The sequence below is a fragment of the Osmia bicornis genome, chromosome 15 (genome assembly GCF_907164935.1).
Source record: "Osmia bicornis bicornis chromosome 15, iOsmBic2.1, whole genome shotgun sequence".
NCBI lineage: Eukaryota > Metazoa > Arthropoda > Insecta > Hymenoptera > Megachilidae > Osmia > Osmia bicornis.
In genome coordinates this window covers 8,365,555-8,383,440 of record NC_060230.1, presented here as the reverse complement: position 1 = coordinate 8,383,440, position 17,886 = coordinate 8,365,555, and the positions used below count along the sequence as shown (strand labels likewise).

The following is a 17,886-nucleotide window of genomic DNA, read 5'->3' as shown; positions in this document are numbered from 1 at the left end:
TGGTGTGTAACAGCCAACCCTAATGGGGACATTCTTTGACGTCCTGCAACCAGTGTTACCAACCATTCTCCCGTTGTTTGTGAAATTTACGGCTTTTCAACACCCACCCGCACAGTCATCCGGGCATTCCTCTATTTTTTCTTTTTCAACAAAAATTTATTCCATTGTAGATAGACATTCTTTGATCTTCCACCAATGTTCCATCTATGTACCATTCTCTGGATGTTTCGAAGAGCACGATCATTTTACAAAAAGTTTCATTCGATATCCTTACATTATCCTCTGGGAAATTCGTTGAAATCGTTGCTATTCTTTTCCAGTAATTTGCCGGTGTAAGGGAATTGGCCAGGGAAACACTTGGCGAAATGAAAGTGGCGGTGAATCGAAATGGTCACGGTAGAAATGGGTGTCTAGTTTAACGAGAGACACTTTGCGGCAAGAATAGAATTACTTGGACTGCGTGGTCGATCGAAAATTGCAATTAGCGAAATATCAAACGATCAAGTTGAGTTGAACATTTTTGTAAAATGACCATTTTTTCAGTTTAGACTCATTTTCTTATATAATAATCACTCTGAAATACGTTTCATTGAACACTTAACATTTCACGGGTAATTCTATGGGGTCACACGACCCAAAGAGCTCTCAAACGACCTTCCAATCCCTTCCGCTTCTGCACCCCTGAAATCCCAGGCGTGCAACCAGCTGCTAACACCATCGAACCAATGACCCATTAATAGGAGATTCACCATCTCCGGTTCGTCTGGTGAATATGTAACCAGTTCACACGGACGTAAGATTCGTGTAACGGTGTTACCCATCCACGCAAAGTAATCCTCCGTGGACGAATCGCGTTACACGCTGGCGCAAAACATTCGATCGGTACTTCAGAACCGACTAGACGGGGCGCGCCGTCCATTCGGTTCTATCGTCTTCGATGTTTCAGCAGAGTTTACCTAATATTATGTTAATACCGTCTGAAAATTGTCTGCTCTTTGGATATTTCATGCTTTTTCCTTCCGAGTAATGATGAAATTTTTCTGGCTTCATAATTCAATTTGAGAATCATTGATTTTTCTAAGGTGGATTAATAATAAGTTAAAAGGAATATTTTAGAGCAAACCGCGGCAAAATTACGCCCAGACATTCCACGGAGGCCAACGTTGGCTTTCGATACGCGTAAGGGGGCCGCGTGTCTCGACGGATCTTAAATATTAGATTCCGGAAATTTCCAAGTTTCATCATTAATTCAGCGGAAGGGAACGAGGGGGCGGGCAAATTTCTTGGCCAAACGAGCTGCCGACAGAATTTCCACGGGCAAAGGGAAAACTTTCTCTCCGTTAATCTGCGTCGAAGTAGAAAATCCACGAAAATTCCGGAGATAAAAATAGGGCGATTTGGAGAAACTTCGAGCTTCGCGTTCATCGCGTGAACACACAAACTACGCCGTCGTGAAATATTAACAGAGAATTCTGGTTCCACCGGTCGTTGAAAAGCAGCGGCAGGAAAGTAACCGAGAAGAGAACGAGCTGCTTTTCTTCGCGCACGTTTTTTCGCTTCAGCTTCGCGACTAATTCGCAATTACATCCGGCCTGGAGCTTTGGCTAATGAGAATCGCATCTCGAGCATTTCCTAGCCCCTGGAGATAAAAATTCGTATGGAATGTCTGAGAACTTTTATTTATTTAAAAGGATATTTCAGAAAAGAAAATGGAAAACTATAAATTTAATTGTTAATTTGATAATTTATTGGAGCATATTAAAAAGGAGAAAAATTACTTGGTAAATTATATTTTTCTATTAGGAAATATCGTTTGAAAACTCCAGAGGGTATCCACTTGACTCAAACATCCCCTAAGGAAGCTCCCGGAAGCAACAAACGTGTTCCATTTCCAATTTCCCGTTCGGTGACGCTAATTCGATTAAACGTATCAAATTGGAAAAAAAAAGTTGATGAATCTTTCGCGAGTCAATCAAAGTTGTCTGCCGTTGGAGGCATTGTTTGAACGCATCGAACGATGCCGTGAATGAAAACTCGATGAGCCACAGTCCCCGTGGAGGCGTTCGCCAACCCAGACAACGTTCCCGTGCAACGGCAACACAATTACGGTAATTAATATGCGCAACGAAGTTTCAACGAACAACTTGCGGCGAATTTGCATCGATCGAGCTTATTAGAGAAACATAGCTGGTCGTATTATGAATAAAATACGAGGGTATTGTATTTGGCAGCCCTTAGCAAGATGAAATAAATAACCCCTATTCGCAAACTTGAGATTTTCTAATAATTCTAAAAGAATTTCCAAGTAGTCTGTGATTCGGATAATTTTAGCGATCGTTACCATGGAGCGCAGAGACGAGGATAGGAGGCTATCAGCTGGTTAGAGCCCGAGAATGGCAAGAGGCTGGCCTTGCACGCACCCTCACGCATTACACGCGAAGAGAGAAGAGAGATCTGTGACGTCACGTGTGTGTAGCACAGGACGTTTTGCGAATTGGGTCAAGAGGGAGAGACTGGTCGTTTAACTTGAGCGCGTGGTCAGACGGTGTAGAATAGGGATGTTCGATTCGCCGGAAAGAATCGATTCTGAATCGGAATGAGAGAATCGATTCCTTTAAAAAATCGAAACCAAAGAATCGATTTGAAAAAAATTGACTTGTTTTGTTTTCTTTTTTATTTTCATTTTTGTAAACAGACTATCCCATACGAGTCTTCTATGCGGCATCGATTATTGTAAAGAAACGATCTTTTATTTTTTTATATTTCGTGCTCTTACACCAAAAGCAGGCGCTCCACATTGTTTATATTTTAATCACTATTCTTATACTTTTTTTAGGAGTGAATGTGTTTTTATGGATCAGAAAAATCGATTCTTCTAAAAATTTGAAAGCAGAAAGTCGATATAAAATAAAAGAGAATTTATAAGAATCACCACATATACCGCGTTCAGAGAGAGACCATAGCTCACTAGGTCTAGGGATTTTTAATAACGTGTGTGATTCCCCTGTACAGCTTGCTTCTTACTTTGCGATTATGTCTGAATTGCCACTTTTATTTTCCTGATTTAGCAAGAATTAATTCCCCAGAGGGCAAAAAATCGACCTTCGATTCTTACATGAAAGAATCGATTCTGGGGAAAATCGAATACCAAAGAATCGATTCAAAAGATCGATTTTCTAAAGAATCGAATCGGAATCGAACATCCCTAGTAGTAGAACCACGAGTACAAGCAATTTTGGATGAACTTTACTGTTGGGCAGACAAAATTATTTACTTTTCTTTATATATTCTAATCATACTCGACGAGGAAAGTTCAGAAATACAAATTTTAACTCTGGAAATTCATCCGTTCAAAAGTTACGCGTATAAAAATCGAGGTGTTTTCAGAATATTTTGAGGTTAGTTTGACGCCATGTTGACTTTTATGCAGGGCTGCCTCTAGAGCTTCTAGTGCCCTAGACACACGAGTATTTTTTAAAATGCATGCTGGACAAGCAATGCAATCGTCGTAGGAAGACAGATACACACTAACGTCGTTTACCTTGAAGGAATTGGATTGCGTGTCTCGATACGGGTCTTCTCGCATGCACGTTCACTAGTCGGTCTTCGCGCGGCAACCATCGACGCGACCAAATTTGATCCTCACGCAAACGCGATCTTCTCGATTACTCGGGATCTATGATAGATCAGCTACAGGATCTACTAACTTGATTTCTTCAATTGGATCTACTCGATTCGACTAACTTTTCATTCATGAATTTGCAACTGAATCACCGTCATTTACAAACTGTTCAAATTTCAATAAAATTCATACTAGCGCTTGAAACTTTGAAAATCCATCACGAATTGATCGTACAATCTATTAGCTTAAAATTCTGAATTGGCTCACCGTGAATTAACCAACTTTTCATTCATGATTCCGCGATTGAATCTAGCGAAAGCTAAATCTATCAACGCTGCTGTTTTCAGACTGCTCTGAGTTTAATTAAATTCGTCTCAATATCGATATCGTGAAAAAACGACGATAAATCAATTATCAGATCTATTGGTTTAATCTTTCGATTGGAATTTCATCAAATTTCGTAACTTTTCATTCATGATTTTACTGAAATCATGTCCTCCAAATGATTACCGACAATCACTATCGAAATTCTATTTTTAATTAAAGAAAAATTTAGAATAAGAAATTGTTTGAAAATTCAACAACATTTGTTGCAGAGCAGTTCATCAAGCCCGCGGAATAGTGGGCAGAGGTTCCGCGATTAAAATTGGATATTCGTCTATTCTTGGCCGGCCGTCCCTGAAAGTCTTCGAGACACCGAGTGTTATTTATGTTTCGCCCAGTGTCGTAGTTCCTAAACTTTCTGTCTTTCTGAATCACCTGGTGTCTCGGGGATTTTAAAGGAAAAGTTCACGTCAACCCTCGGACGGCGGATCATAAAGAGAAAAGAAAAGAAAAACATGCTACGAAGTAGAAATACACATGATTTTCAAGGAAAATTCGGATTTTACTTGTTCGATAAACGCGTTCCTTATTTGTTGACTAGTGACGCCTTTAAGACGCTGTTTCAACAAGGCGTCGTTAGCGTTCGGAGACATTGTAACTGCAGACAAATAAGTTAATCCTTGGAACGCTAATGAACGGCATTTAGAAGGAATTATATAACAAACCTAATGTAGTAAAACTGACAACACGAACGATTAGCTGTCGACGATTATTTTACATCTACCATCAATTACAGATTTTATTATACCATAACGCAAGAAATTTGCAACACTTCGAATCATAAAATTATGAAAGTTTTTCAAATTGAAGGCAAAGTGCTAAAGGTAACCGGACAATAAGATGACCGAAGATGATGCAGACGTAAGTATCTGATTTGCTCTTTCTATTCGCGGCAGTGCAATTAGATCGGTGCTAGACACAGTGCTTTAGCCTCGAATTAGCAAATTAAACGATCGAACGAATTAATCCAATGAACCTTAACCTCGAAATTGTCATGTACAAGTGCAGAACGATTATGTACGCAAATGAACATCCACTTGACCGTCTACCTTTCTAGGAATGCATTCGATCAATTCCTCGAGACACCTTAGGTTTTTTTTTCATCCTCATTAATTAAGACCTTGAATAACAGAAGAGAAGACGAATGTCCGACGAATCGTCTGAACGATACCCAGGGTAAAATCGTTCACGCGAAAAGGGCAATCCCTTTGCGGGCCAACGACCGTCGACTTACTTCGTTAAGGAGAAACATTGGTTTAACCGAAGACCCACAAACGCTCTAAGCAGAAGTCTTTGAAGAGGCTATTACAGTATTCGGATTTCCACGGGATTTCCAGCCCGTTTTCTTTCCTTACAACCGCGACGAACGAATGTTTCTCTGTTTCCTCTTTGCTCGATTTAACCAGAAGAACACAAAGTATTCTACTAATTGAAAGATAATCAATTTTCAGCATCCTTTCTTTGCTAATCGCAGGAGGATTACTAAGAAAATATTAGAAATACTTATTAGAATTCACTTATTGTGAATTAATAAGTAATTAATGATAATTTAATTTTATACTATACATATAAGTATCTTTTAAGTGGTTATGTGTTATTAAAATTTTGAATAACATTAACATTAATTAATTACTCAAAATGAAAAGCTTACATCACACAATCATTTTCACTGGTAAATAAAATTAAAATCTAAGGTTCAAAGCAATCTATTGCAGCTCCTCTAAATCGCTCGCTATAGTTTCTAAAGATCAGCTTCCGAGCAACGTAATCATAAAGGCAAATGCTAAAAATACGTTTGGAAGACGTGCACTGGTAGCCAGGTAATCATCATGGGCACGTCATTATTCAATTTCTCGTGCGTGACGATACGTCATGCAATAATTGAACGTTAATTACAACGCGAACTGACGATACATTTGTTGATACGAACACGACCGATCCTTTCCGAGAAAATAATTGTTGTGATCGATTATTGAGAACAGAAATCAGTCTCTCTAACTCCTATGAGATTATCTTAAAATTAACAAATTATAGAAAGAACGTTGTCCAGAGTCTAGAAACAATTGATTTTCAAATTTAAATTTTTCCTTCGCTACTTTACATCGTTAGCATAATAACACTAACGGTAGTCAAATTTTCCCTCCCCCTAGTCTTAATAATAAATGGTAGAAGGGAAGTTCTCTTCAAGAGCAGTTCAGAAATAACTCGAAGGAAGAGGGTTTCTGAGAAAAAGGGGTGCAAAAAAGAAAAGAACTATTATCGAGAGGGAAATGGAGAGACGAAGGAAAGGGAATATATAGCGGTGGGACATGTTAGGGTGGAATTGGCCGACGTTATCATACGAATCGAAATGTCAGAGGAATTATAAATAGGTTAGGATCGATAGGCAGCCCAGAAGGCGAGCCTGGGCGCCATCTAGTCTGCGGCCCTTCCACCTACAACCACCCCTGTTCTGTCTTTCTGACCAACCCCTTACTCATCGGACCTACGCTACTACCTCCAGCATTTAACCTCGAATCCCTTTAAAATCAATCTTTACAACAATTAAAAAACAAAATAACTCTGATGATAATTTGAAGACCTCAAAGACCTCAAAAGTTTAAAACTATATTGGCATTTATTCAGTTTCTTTTTTTTTAAATTTCAAAGTGTCATATTAGGGAAAGATTTCTATCATAATGTTAGATGATTTGAAGTTTCCTGAGAGGCAAGTTTCTGAAGTGCCGTTGAAATTTTTCAAGTTTTCCAGCGAATGATAGTCAGATGATGATCAAAGCCATTCCCAAGTTTCGTCGTCTGAATTTTAAGTGACTTAAACTACTTGTTATCTACTTCAGTATAAAAGACATCACTGTACACTTTGCGGAGGAGCTTGAAGAATATTGAAAAGACACTTTCTGCGTAGGATAAACGGAACACCCCTAAATACAACCCTCGGATAACGAATGTGGGTTCACTTATGTGTGATCCAAACCTATGGAACATTAATTAGACACAGAAATTTTACAAATTTAAATTAATTGCTATCTCAGCGACCCAAGGGTTAATTTTTCAAATAATAAAATAGAATTATTTCCAAGCAACTGCATTCTTCAACCCTCCAAGCACCCCTTTCTGTACGATTCCGAGCGAACAAAGGAAAAGAAAAGTAACAGTATTCTCAAGAATCTGTCCAGCCCCGTGTCCCGGTCTCACATGAGCTCGTTAGAAACACTTGTGACGGAAATGAGCGTTTTGCGGCTCGAAACGGTCCGAATGAGAAACATTAAGTAGCGTGTGATGCGACTGGCAGGGTAATTTTATCCTCGTCTCAGCTCGAACCAACGCAAACGTAGAATTTCTATGAAAAACCAGCAGAATTATTCGAATAACGAAAGCAATGGCAGGTTGAAAATGAAATTCTGTCAGGAATTTTCAAGAAGCAAATGGTATCAAAGCCACCATTGACTACTTCAACGAAGAAATCTCATTTTAAAGCTTAAAAAGCCTTGACATGAATCGACGATAGAGGGTTCGATTTGAAGCGACCAGTTCCAGCATCAGCCGGATCTGGTCAGGCACCAGTGTTCCATAGTTGGAGAGGACAGCAAAGGTCGGCCATGACGCTCGTTTTATGTACAACGTTGATTTCGTTCTTTCTGTTTATTGTATCGCGCAATCGATCCGTCGATAGCCGAAGCGAATCGACACCAGAAGCATTGAATGAACACGAACGTCACCGCGTTATGTAACTGACACGAGGCAGCTCGCGAAGGGCGTAAATCCCTTCCCCTCCATCGAAGGTCGTAGCTTGCAATCATCACGAAACCACTGCAAACCTTCCCTCTTTCATTTTTATATCAAATTAACTAAAAAGAAAGCAATCTGATCGTCCTATTTTTCATTAGCATTATAATTAATTCATTCTCGGACGGCGGACTATGGAGAGAGCCATCCTGAAGAGGTGAAGGATATCTGACTACTCCCCTGGTTTATCCTAAATTATCAGAGCTTTCTTATGTTATGAATAGAATTATTAAAATAAACTATTCAGTGGCAAAATGTGTGAACAAACGAGCAAAGGGCACCTAGCTGACCCCGGATTTTGGTCGAAAATCAAGGCTCCATTATATCCCTGAAAAATGTTTCACAAATATAATAATGTACAAACGTATAATAGGGTCTAAATTAGCGCATTAAGAAAAAGTGACAAAAGGATCGAGCTAAATTTCTTGATTCGAACGATTGAGAAGATCGGGACGAGCGATAATGGAGAGACGGAAGTGGCTCGAAGGAATGTTCAATGAACGAAAAACGTCGGTAAGGGCCCCGTGTTAAAAGGATCGACCTTTTCAATTGACGGTCCGCGGCTGTCCTTGGGGCCGACAGTCCCGCGAGAACTCGCGTGCGAATGCTGGCCCTCTCCCATTGTCGCGTGTGCTTGTACGAGCGGTTCGATATCTCGTAACCGAGGAACAATCGAGGTTGGAATGCGCTCGAATTCGAGCTGTACCGCGATCGATCCTCGACGGAAGCCTTTCCGTTGACCCGGTTCGCGATCTTCTCGCCGCGGGGCAGATCGTCGGAGACGGCCCAATTTCCGCTCGAGCTTCCGTTATTTAGCCGCGGCGTTCGCGAACGAGAGAAACCGAACGCGACGCAATCGTATGGAGAGATCGTTAACGAACACCGAGGGCTGGGTCGCAGAGGGTTGAAAATGGAAGGGAGAGAGGGCGTGTCGCGAAACGTATAGACGTTACTTTGCTCGGTTACATTCGATCATTTTTAAAGGAACGTCATTACCGATAAAGGTTTCGAAAGGTGTACGAAATTTCTTCTTTAGGATGCGTTATGTCATACAGTTCCTCAAACGGTGAACGATAATTCACTATCACCGATTTTATCCCTCCTAGCGGGGAGCTTGCGCACGGACAGTCTAACGAATGCTGAACTTTAATAGCTCGCTAAAAATACCAGTTTCCATGCAGACGTTATTTTCCGCTGGAACGTGGAACGATCGATCGACACGAAGGATGTGTCGAGCGGAAACCAGGCAAAGAACCGAGACGAATCAGTTGAAAGATCGTTAATAGACGAAAGGGAGGGGATTTCTCTGTTAGAAGAGTAAACATTTGATGAATAGCTTTTAGTTCTGATGAATAACATTTGGTAAAGACGCTGTCCTCGGTCTGAACCGATGAGACCGGCCGAAAAATCGAGTCCGCGGACCTCCTCGGTTCTCGAAACGGTTCCATTGAGATTTTCATGAAAAATTATGACGTCTCTTTGGGAAGTCCGCAGCTGGTTGTTCGACGCTTGCGCGCTCCGCTGTAACACCCTCACCGACATCCCTCGGACTACTTCCACCCTCCCCCAAAAAAGAAGAAGCATGGACAGGCTCTCGTTCTAGCTTTCCGTCCCGGTCAACCCTACACTCTGAACGACGCCTAAAAAATACTTGATCCGCGCACAATTGGGTCAGGGAACCACGGGTAATCCGCGATCGAACCGCACCGTCACCGAGGCTAACCACTATTCTACTCCACTGTTACAACCATTTTGGAGAACTAGACCAGTTACGATAACGATTATGTTATTAAGTATAAATTTGTTTAAAATAAAAGACACTTTACCATGTTGTGCGTTCTTTTTCACCGGGTCGGCTTGAATCACCAAGAAAGAGAAGAGAAAGCGACGAGATAAAAGAAAGAAACGGAGAGGGAAGGAGAGAATCTGATTCGAGGAAGTCCCTTGGTTTCCTGGAAAACGACACTGACGGAACGAATCACAGGGAAGAACTGTTTCGCGCGGATTCCGCGAGAGTTCGACACGGAAAGAAACATGGAGAAAGCAAGAGGAAAGAGAGAGGTGCAACCCTTCCTCGTCTCTCCTCTCTTAACTCTCTTGCTCCCTCCTACCCTCTCCCTCCCACCCTCGATCGAAGCTCCTCTTTAGCAGTGGTTACACCACAGACTCGCCTATATATCTATATCTCTCTTCCTTTCTCTCTCTCTCTCTCTCTCTCTCTCTCAATCTCTCTCGCTCTCTTTCTCTCTTTCCCGTTTACCCGATTTTGCAACTATCGTATCAATCATTTATCGATCACTAGACGTTACATCGAAAGGAAAGGAAAGATAACGTTTGCACGAGCCCAAACACCCACGATTGAATCCCTAAGCAACACTTAGGGTCACTATGGAGAATCGAATGCGTCCTGTACCCGTAGAGACCGATTCCCGTGTCTCTAACAACCCGTTCTTCCGACCTCTAAAACCCATTCACGCTTGTCACTCGTGCTTCCTCTCTCTTTCTTCGTCCCTCGCCACGTCCCTTCCCTTTCTATACCACGGACGAACACAAACGGCACGCACGCACGAACGCACACATACCCGCACGCACTACCTCTAATCTCGGCTATCTCAAATCAGTTCAGAGAGTTCGATAAAGCGGTAAAAGCTTGTGAACGGCTGTCTACAAAGCGAAGACTCGGTCAGAGACTGGAGATGGCTGTGTTTCTGTTCTGTATCTTTTTTTTCTTTCTAAGGCAATCACAAACCTTGTCACCCATGGCTGCGGCGAGCGGTGTTCGATGAGATAGAAGGTTAACAGCGCGGCTTCGGGTGGACCAGAGACTGACTGGCGTTTCGAGTCGTCGAGAACCGCCGGCATCATCGACCCGTCCTACCCCACCACCTCAACTATACCCCCACCAACGATCCAACGTCCCTCACCCGACCAACCCGCTCAGTGCACAGGCACGCTAGCCATCCCCACCACCGCCCGTTCTCGATTCACCCCCATTCCCGTGCCGTACAACTCGAGCGCCACCACCCAACCGACTTCAACGTCTCCTACGCGGAGCCTAGAACCCAGCGATGGGCTCAATTCCTCGACGAGTTGTTCGAAAAGCTTTGAGAATTCGAAGAAATTTAAATGGGATATGGGATGAATCGTCTGACAGCTAAAGATGCAGCGCTAAATTGTATCCCAGGGTGGTTGGACATTTGACGGGCACTGTAATTTGCTTCTAGGACATTTTATGGCAAATTATTACAGGATGTACATTTAACTGATTTGCACCCACTATGCGGGTTGATTCTGTGTAACCCAGTCGTCTTACAAGCTACCTAAGTATCCTTTTCAACATGTGTAAGTCATCGCATCGATAATTTTCGTCCGGCGAAATTGGTCGAGGGGTGCGGATCGCGTACCCATCGCTACACGGAGCCCCGCAACCCCTGTGCCCTGGTGCACAACCCCCACCCTCCTCGCGGCACCGTTCGAACCCCTTAGCCTAGAGGTGGCCGTGTCTGCCGCCACCGCGCCAGTCCGCGTCCCCAAAATACTAGGGCGCAAGCTCCGCCGTGTCCGTCCAGTGGTTCTCATCCGGGTCGACCGACTTCGGAAGGCTTACTCGAGACGGCCGTGTCCGTTGGCACACCGCTCCCTGGGGAAATTTTTCGGTGAGAAGTGTGCCGGTGGCGGAGGGTTTAATTGGCTACGGGTGAGAAGTACACCGGCCGAGTCGATGCTACGCCCGAGGGAGGAAACGGAAGACGGTGCCACGGGACAGGAAGGTTCCGGGGCTGTATTTTTGGAAGTGTCGCGAGGCGGAGGGTGGGATTACAGGAAGTGGGACACTTGACGTACTCCGGCTGCACCATGGATATAACGTAACCCTTCGAGGATACGACACGTCCCATTCATCGATCGACAAATAGACGGGAGACTGATGATGTCTGGGGCTTGATTCCGTAGACGGGACGTCAGAAAACGCCCGGGGACCGAGGGTTTTAAGCCCTGGATGAGAATCGTAGGATTTCGTAGGGACGTGAGCCGCTTGGTATTCTCCGGCTGCACCATGGATAATGTAATTCCTCGAGAAAATGACGCGTGTTCCTTGCGTCAATTGACAATCTGATGAGGTCTAAGATTAGGAGTTTCTCTTGGATACAGGAAGGGATCCGAGTCTCGGATGAGAATCGCTGAGCCACGATCTGTGCTACTGGGCTACGCGCTACACAGCACTTTGGCCGACCGACCGACTCTACTCGCACACGATCCTCTTTCTTCCTCTCCCATTATCCATCTCCCTCGTCTGTTAGAACGCTCTATACAGGTCCCTTCGTCTTGCTCCACCATGCAAATCTGCCGTCTTGCACCTTGCGAGGCAGTCTGTCCTCTGCTACCGAGTTTAATCGAAGAGTGCGCCGGCTTGCAGCGGGGCTCTGTTACCCACTGGTACACAGGGATGAACGAGTGCCATATTATTCCCTGTCTGCGAATATGTTTACCGTAACCTAACCAACCGGTCCCGTTGCTCCTTGCTTCCATGATGGCTTCCAGCGCCACCGGAACCGACCAGACCAGACCGAATGGACAAAATCATCTAACAATTATTCTTAACGAATCTTTGTCAGAATATTGTAGCTTGTTATTCTCGTTGTTCGTTAGCAAAGTCAACAGCCCAGAGGCGGAATCTGAAGTCTTTCCGCTCCGAGTTAGCGATTCGTAAACAAAGGAAAGATGAGGAAAAATCCTTCTTGAGGTAGCGAACATTAGTCTCTGCTTGCTTTCCTAACGCAGCGACGTTTAGCAGAGAAATTAGACCCAGAATTTTTTTCTTCTCTCTTCGGTATCTTGCTTCTAATGGATTACTATGAAAACACCTCACGGCTTCGAGTTAACGAACGTTTTCAACGCTTCCAGAGAGAATCACACTTAGCTAAGTGTATCCGCATCGACTAAGCGTCCCGAATGGGTATCTCGTTCAGTTATTTTTCTTCATTTCCATCCCTGTACCGGTCTCGTTGCTATCTTTTTAGATTCCGTTCGTAGGAGGAAATTCAATCGCGAACCAGCAAGCTTTTCTCCTTGTCAGCGATTTAATCATTGGACCGCCATCAACTCCGACGGACCATCCCTTCCGTACTTTTCATTACGGCTCGTTAAGCCACGACTCGAGAGAGTAGTCCAGTCGTTTCCAGACTTCGAGCCATACCGGTGAGTCAGGTCATTGCCGGAATTACTCAATAATTACTTTTGTCGTCGACGGTCCGAGCGATCCTGAGCGCGCGCTCTGCTCATCTTTGGAATCCGCTTGCGCGTATCAATACAGAGGCAGCTTTAAGAAGCTTTAAGCATCCCAATGATTGCGATTCTTCAGGGGTCTTTCATCACTGACATTGTTTTTCGCTTCCTTTTCTTTTGGTGCGAAGTGAAATTAATGTAGGTTGGTGGTTTCCTTCTGACAAAACGATATCTGGATTAGGTGTACCGGAAAAAGGGTTAATCGAGTTTGGCAAGGTTCGATCAGCGAACCGATAAATCCAATAACGCAAATCGTCGAAAAATACGAGCTGTCGATAAATAAGAAAATGTCAAAGACCACGGGAAGGGAGAGTGCGCGACGCGATCATCGAAGCGTCAGCCAGATCGATTCTCCAAAGGGGGATGGAGGCACTTCCACGGAACTGGGCTAGCCTAAAGTCCCTGAAACAACTCGTTACGTAACTTCCGGCGGCGTACTAACCGACAATGCGGCGCTCCTTATTGCGGGCTACCGATCGTTCTCCACTCCGTTAGCCCTTTTCAACCCTTTCAATTTTTGATAATTAAGTTTTTCATGCAATTAGAATTAAGACGAGAATGGAATGAAATCAAAATGAATTTCATCAGGTCCTTGTTCCTTTTTGTGCTGAAAGATATTAAGGTTTAGGGGTTTGAAGGTTCCATTAGAAAGATGAAATTTTCTCCGATATAAAAGGTCATTCGTTGTGATTTCTGGTCACCCATAGTAACTCACAATCGATCCATAGTGATCTCTAGACATTTGTAACCACCTACAGTTATCCATAAGATTCCCTAGTCACTTATAGTGACCTTCAGGCGTCCCTAGTGATCCCTAGACATCCATAACCACCTACAGTTACCCATAGCGTCCCCTCTGACACACAAAGGATTTGCTGGTTGTCAATGACGATCGATAGCACTGAATAAATGACGGTCACACAGATAGCGGACAAAAAGAAAAAAGATATCAAGCGATTATTCGGGAAGATGCTGGACGGGCTGGCTGAGTTCTTTGGGAAATTGGAAGCGAACCGAATATCCCAGAGGATAGAAAGATGGTTACGTAACTCGTGGAAAATCGTTGGTCCACGGGAGGCACCGAGATTCCAGGACACTTTTCACTTCCTATTGTCGTATTTTATTTGTCAGGTAACTTTGAAGATTTTAGAGATAGTGGAAATAGAGAAGATGCTAACGGAATATAAAAGCATCAATGTAAGACGAAAAAATAAACATAATTATAAGGTAGTTAAGAGGCATTATGCGTGATGTAAGCAAGGAAAGGGGCCACGAACCATGATTCATATCCTGCGAATCAAATTCGTGCGACAGTTTATGGATGGAACCTGTCGTGCACATGACCGAGGCATTTAATGAGTCACCTCGTTAATCAGTGTTGCGTTTAAGCGAACTGATTAATCATACAAGACAGCAAATTGAAAGGTTGAAATTTGAAATTTAAATATTAACTATTGATTTACTACTAGTAATTAGAGTTTCAATATGTCTGTTTCCAATGAGACATTGAGAGTGTCAATTTCGCATTTCGTATTTACAGTACACGTGGCCGATTAGTCGATCGATCTTTCGTCCAGGCGATTCCATCGCGATACGTCGAACAACGGGCCAAAGCAGGGCGCACGAATCGGCCAGAAATGGGTCAAGTCCTAATTGCATCGACGACGAAAAAGAGACGCCTCGAATATATCGCGTGCCGTGTCACGAGAACCATTCGATTTTCCAATGGAAACGGCAAGAAAGGAAATAAAGAATCAACGAAATATCATACCTTTCGTTGGCTTCGTTCGCAAACCGGTATGACAGTAATTGAAAAACTGATAAACAAGGGAATAAAATGTACCATTTTCATGTTGTTATTAAAAAACTTCATCCCCCTAGTCGCAACTTTCTAAAAGAACGTGCTTGAAATGTTCTTTTATTGGTACACTTGGGGGATCGTTTGCAGAAAAAAAGGATTGTTCCCGACGAAAACACCAAGTTCAATTTAATAGAAGAACAGGAAGCAGAAAAACGGAAAATTGCCCGTGAAGTGGAGTTTGGCGAGAATTGATAGGATCGAGGAACAGGAGAAAGAAGACAGTAGACGAAGTCTCTGCCAAGTCAATACTTTGCTCTCGATAACGTCACTCGATTACCGATTAAAAAGAGATTCCGATATCGGCAAAACAGTCGATTTTTTAAGATTAACTCTTTCGTTGCACTTGTACCCAATTTGTTTAACATAAATTCCTTCGAAATAAAAATGATAGAAAATTAAGAAAAAGTATTGAAGTTTATCATTAAAATTTTTCAATTTACCCTGAAATTTGCAAAAAAATATTCCAAAGTCGACATGTATCGCCGCTTTACGATGGAGAATGAAACCAGATGGGAACTGCTCGACCATACGCGTTGTACAAGCATCGAAACACGGATTATCGTAACGTAAAAATAGAACCGCTTAAGGTGTCGACGCGATCTGCCGGTATTTCAAGCGGTTTCAACGGCAGTATCGAACAAAACGTTTCGCCACTTCTCGATAACACGGCTCGTTTATCGAGCACACAAGAAGGACGGATAAAGAATCTAAACGTATTTTTGACAGCGGAATTATAGAGAGGGAAATGAGAATTCAACGGCGATCGAAACGTACAACCTTCCGAATTATGTATTTTATGGAAGAAGAGTTAAGAGAATGGCACAAAGTGCCGAAAGTGCCCAAGGCATCTTTCCAGGTACACGTATATCCACTATAGATGCATGAGATTTCAGATCCAAAAATGTCTATAAACTTCTACCCAACTGTATTTTATTATTCCTTTGACTTTAGTTCGGTTAAGTTCGAAAATACCCATTGTAGGACAAATTATAAGCGTGACGGACTTTGGATCCCATAAGCGGCCGTGTTATGGACCGCGCGTCGCCGACCTTCCGGACTAATAGAGATATCTAATTTTTTACTTTGTATACTGAATAATGGTCGAGCAGCGATATTACGTTTAATTTTACTTAAAAATCATGTGTACCGTGTCACGTGTCGCCTTCCACGAGTCGAGTCACGTCAATTTGCCAGGAAATAAATTCTCATACTGAACACGAGTGCGAAGAGGAATCCGAAGAGCGACGTGAACAGGTGAATCGTTTTAGCCGCGTTTCTTCCGGCTAAAGAGAGATAGGTAGGGAGTGTGAGGGCAGGAACGGCATTCATCGAGCAGCCGAGCGATTCGCAGTGACGCGAGTTATGCAATCGCCGCGACTGGCCTTGCGCCAATCTTGCGTATCACTCGAATTCGTCCCACAAAACGATCGACGGAGACAGACGGAAGAGCGAAAAAGAGCCACGATCGCTGAACACGTTTCTGCGTGTGCCGCGTGTTACGAAACGCGTGTGCCGCCACAGTAGCTGACCGCGTGCGTCTCCGTCTCGTCACCGATGCGTTTCTCGAGCCTCGTCAACAAACAAGTAAAGGTAAATTCCATGCCGTTTCAAACGTTTTGCGAATGGAAAAGAGAATCAAGTCAAACCGTCCGCGGCCTAATGCCATCATAAGACGCCACGCTCAACAGGGCGGAGGCGCTTTAAAATTATTGATCAGTTGAACGAGCAGTAGGTATACGGTTGTTAAAATTAACGTATCTGATTTTCAAAGGACCTTTGATCTCGACTGGCGTCGATTATCGTTCACGATTTTCCGCGGGAACGACGCTCGTCTAGCACGGTGCTTGACGGAACTTTAACGACGCAAACAACGCGGCGTCCACTCGCGGGAATCAAAGGGTTAATTATTAACCCTGTTAAGCAATTATCGGCGGCCGAGCGATTCGTACGTCACGGTGGCGAATAATTGCGTTCGATAGGAAGGGGCGTCGAAATTTTCGGATCCTGATGGAATATGTTCTGGGTCACGATGCTCCGCCCGGTACATTCGCACCGGTTACTCTCCGCATCTAATTAACCTACCACTGTGTCAACGGTGGCAACATCGTTCAGCTGTAGGATACACGCGCGACTGCGTTTCCAGCAGACGACGTCTCGAAAGCTCTGTCAACGTTGAACGACCGCGAAAATTTTCTATCGACAGGAATCGATGATCGAAAAATCGTTAAAGATATGTCAAATTAGGGGGAGTTTAAGTCATCGTTTAATTGATTTCTGAAGCGGGGAAACTTCCGAAAGGCCCCATCACCCCAGGACAATCAAACTTCGGATTTATAGTAATTGAGGGACGAGAAATCGAATGAGACCATTTTCAGAACTGGCAAATAAACTGTTCTCGAGATATACAGGGTATTCTAAAAGTGCGGAAACCCCTTATTACCTCGATAAGAACACATTTCCATGCAAAATGACTAACCCTAACCTTAACCCTAACCTTAACCCTAACCCTAACCTAGGTTAGGGTAAGAACGCATTTTCACGGAAAATAACTAACCCTAACCTTAACCCTAACCTAGGTTAGGGTAAGAACGCATTTTCACGGAAAATAACTAACCCTAACCTTAACCCTAACCTAGGTTAGGTTAGTCATTTTGCGTGGAAATGTGTTCTTATCGAGGTAATAAGGGGTTTCCGCACTTTTAGAATACCCTGTATATCTCGAGAACAGTTTATTTGCCAGTTCTGAAAGTAATTTTATAGTATTCTAAAAGTGTGGAAACCCCCTATTATCTTGATAAGAACGCATTTTCACGGAAAATGACTAACCTAACCTAGGTTAGGGTTAGGGTTAGGGTTAGGTATTTTCCGTGGAAATGCGTTCTTATCAAGATAATAGGGGGTTTCCGCACTTTTAGAATACTATAAAATTACTATAAATCCCTCAATTACT

The 17,886-nt window shown here is 43.2% G+C and overlaps 2 protein-coding genes and 1 long non-coding RNA gene across 10 annotated transcripts in view; 2 read left to right on the top strand and 1 right to left on the bottom strand.

The window, feature by feature from the left end:
- LOC114876493 (sodium/potassium-transporting ATPase subunit alpha) overlaps nt 1–17,886 on the bottom strand; it is a 78,705-nt gene that overhangs the window by 25,751 nt on the left and 35,068 nt on the right. Inside the window, exon 1 of one of the 8 annotated variants that reach the window (XM_029188010.2) lies at nt 10,542–10,642. The exons of 4 other annotated variants lie outside the window; for them this stretch is intronic. In XM_029188010.2, coding sequence (XP_029043843.1) covers nt 10,542–10,553 — 12 coding nt within the window. In that variant the 5' untranslated portion in view covers nt 10,554–10,642. Of the gene's footprint in view, nt 1–9,618; nt 9,782–10,541; nt 10,643–17,886 lie in introns of those variants that run through there. 3 more of the 8 variants (XM_029188007.2, XM_029188008.2, XM_029188011.2) reach the window with 3 other exon arrangements.
- Nucleotides 11,338–15,270, top strand: LOC114876506. Its single transcript, XR_003789401.2, has 3 exons — nt 11,338–14,500; nt 14,616–14,872; nt 14,957–15,270. It is a non-coding gene; the product is annotated as an uncharacterized LOC114876506 (long non-coding RNA).
- LOC114876503 overlaps nt 16,420–17,886 on the top strand; it is a 38,497-nt gene continuing 37,030 nt past the window's right edge. The window contains exon 1 of the mRNA XM_029188026.2: nt 16,420–16,526. Coding sequence (XP_029043859.1) covers nt 16,491–16,526 — 36 coding nt within the window. The 5' untranslated portion in view covers nt 16,420–16,490. The remainder of the gene's footprint in view (nt 16,527–17,886) is intronic.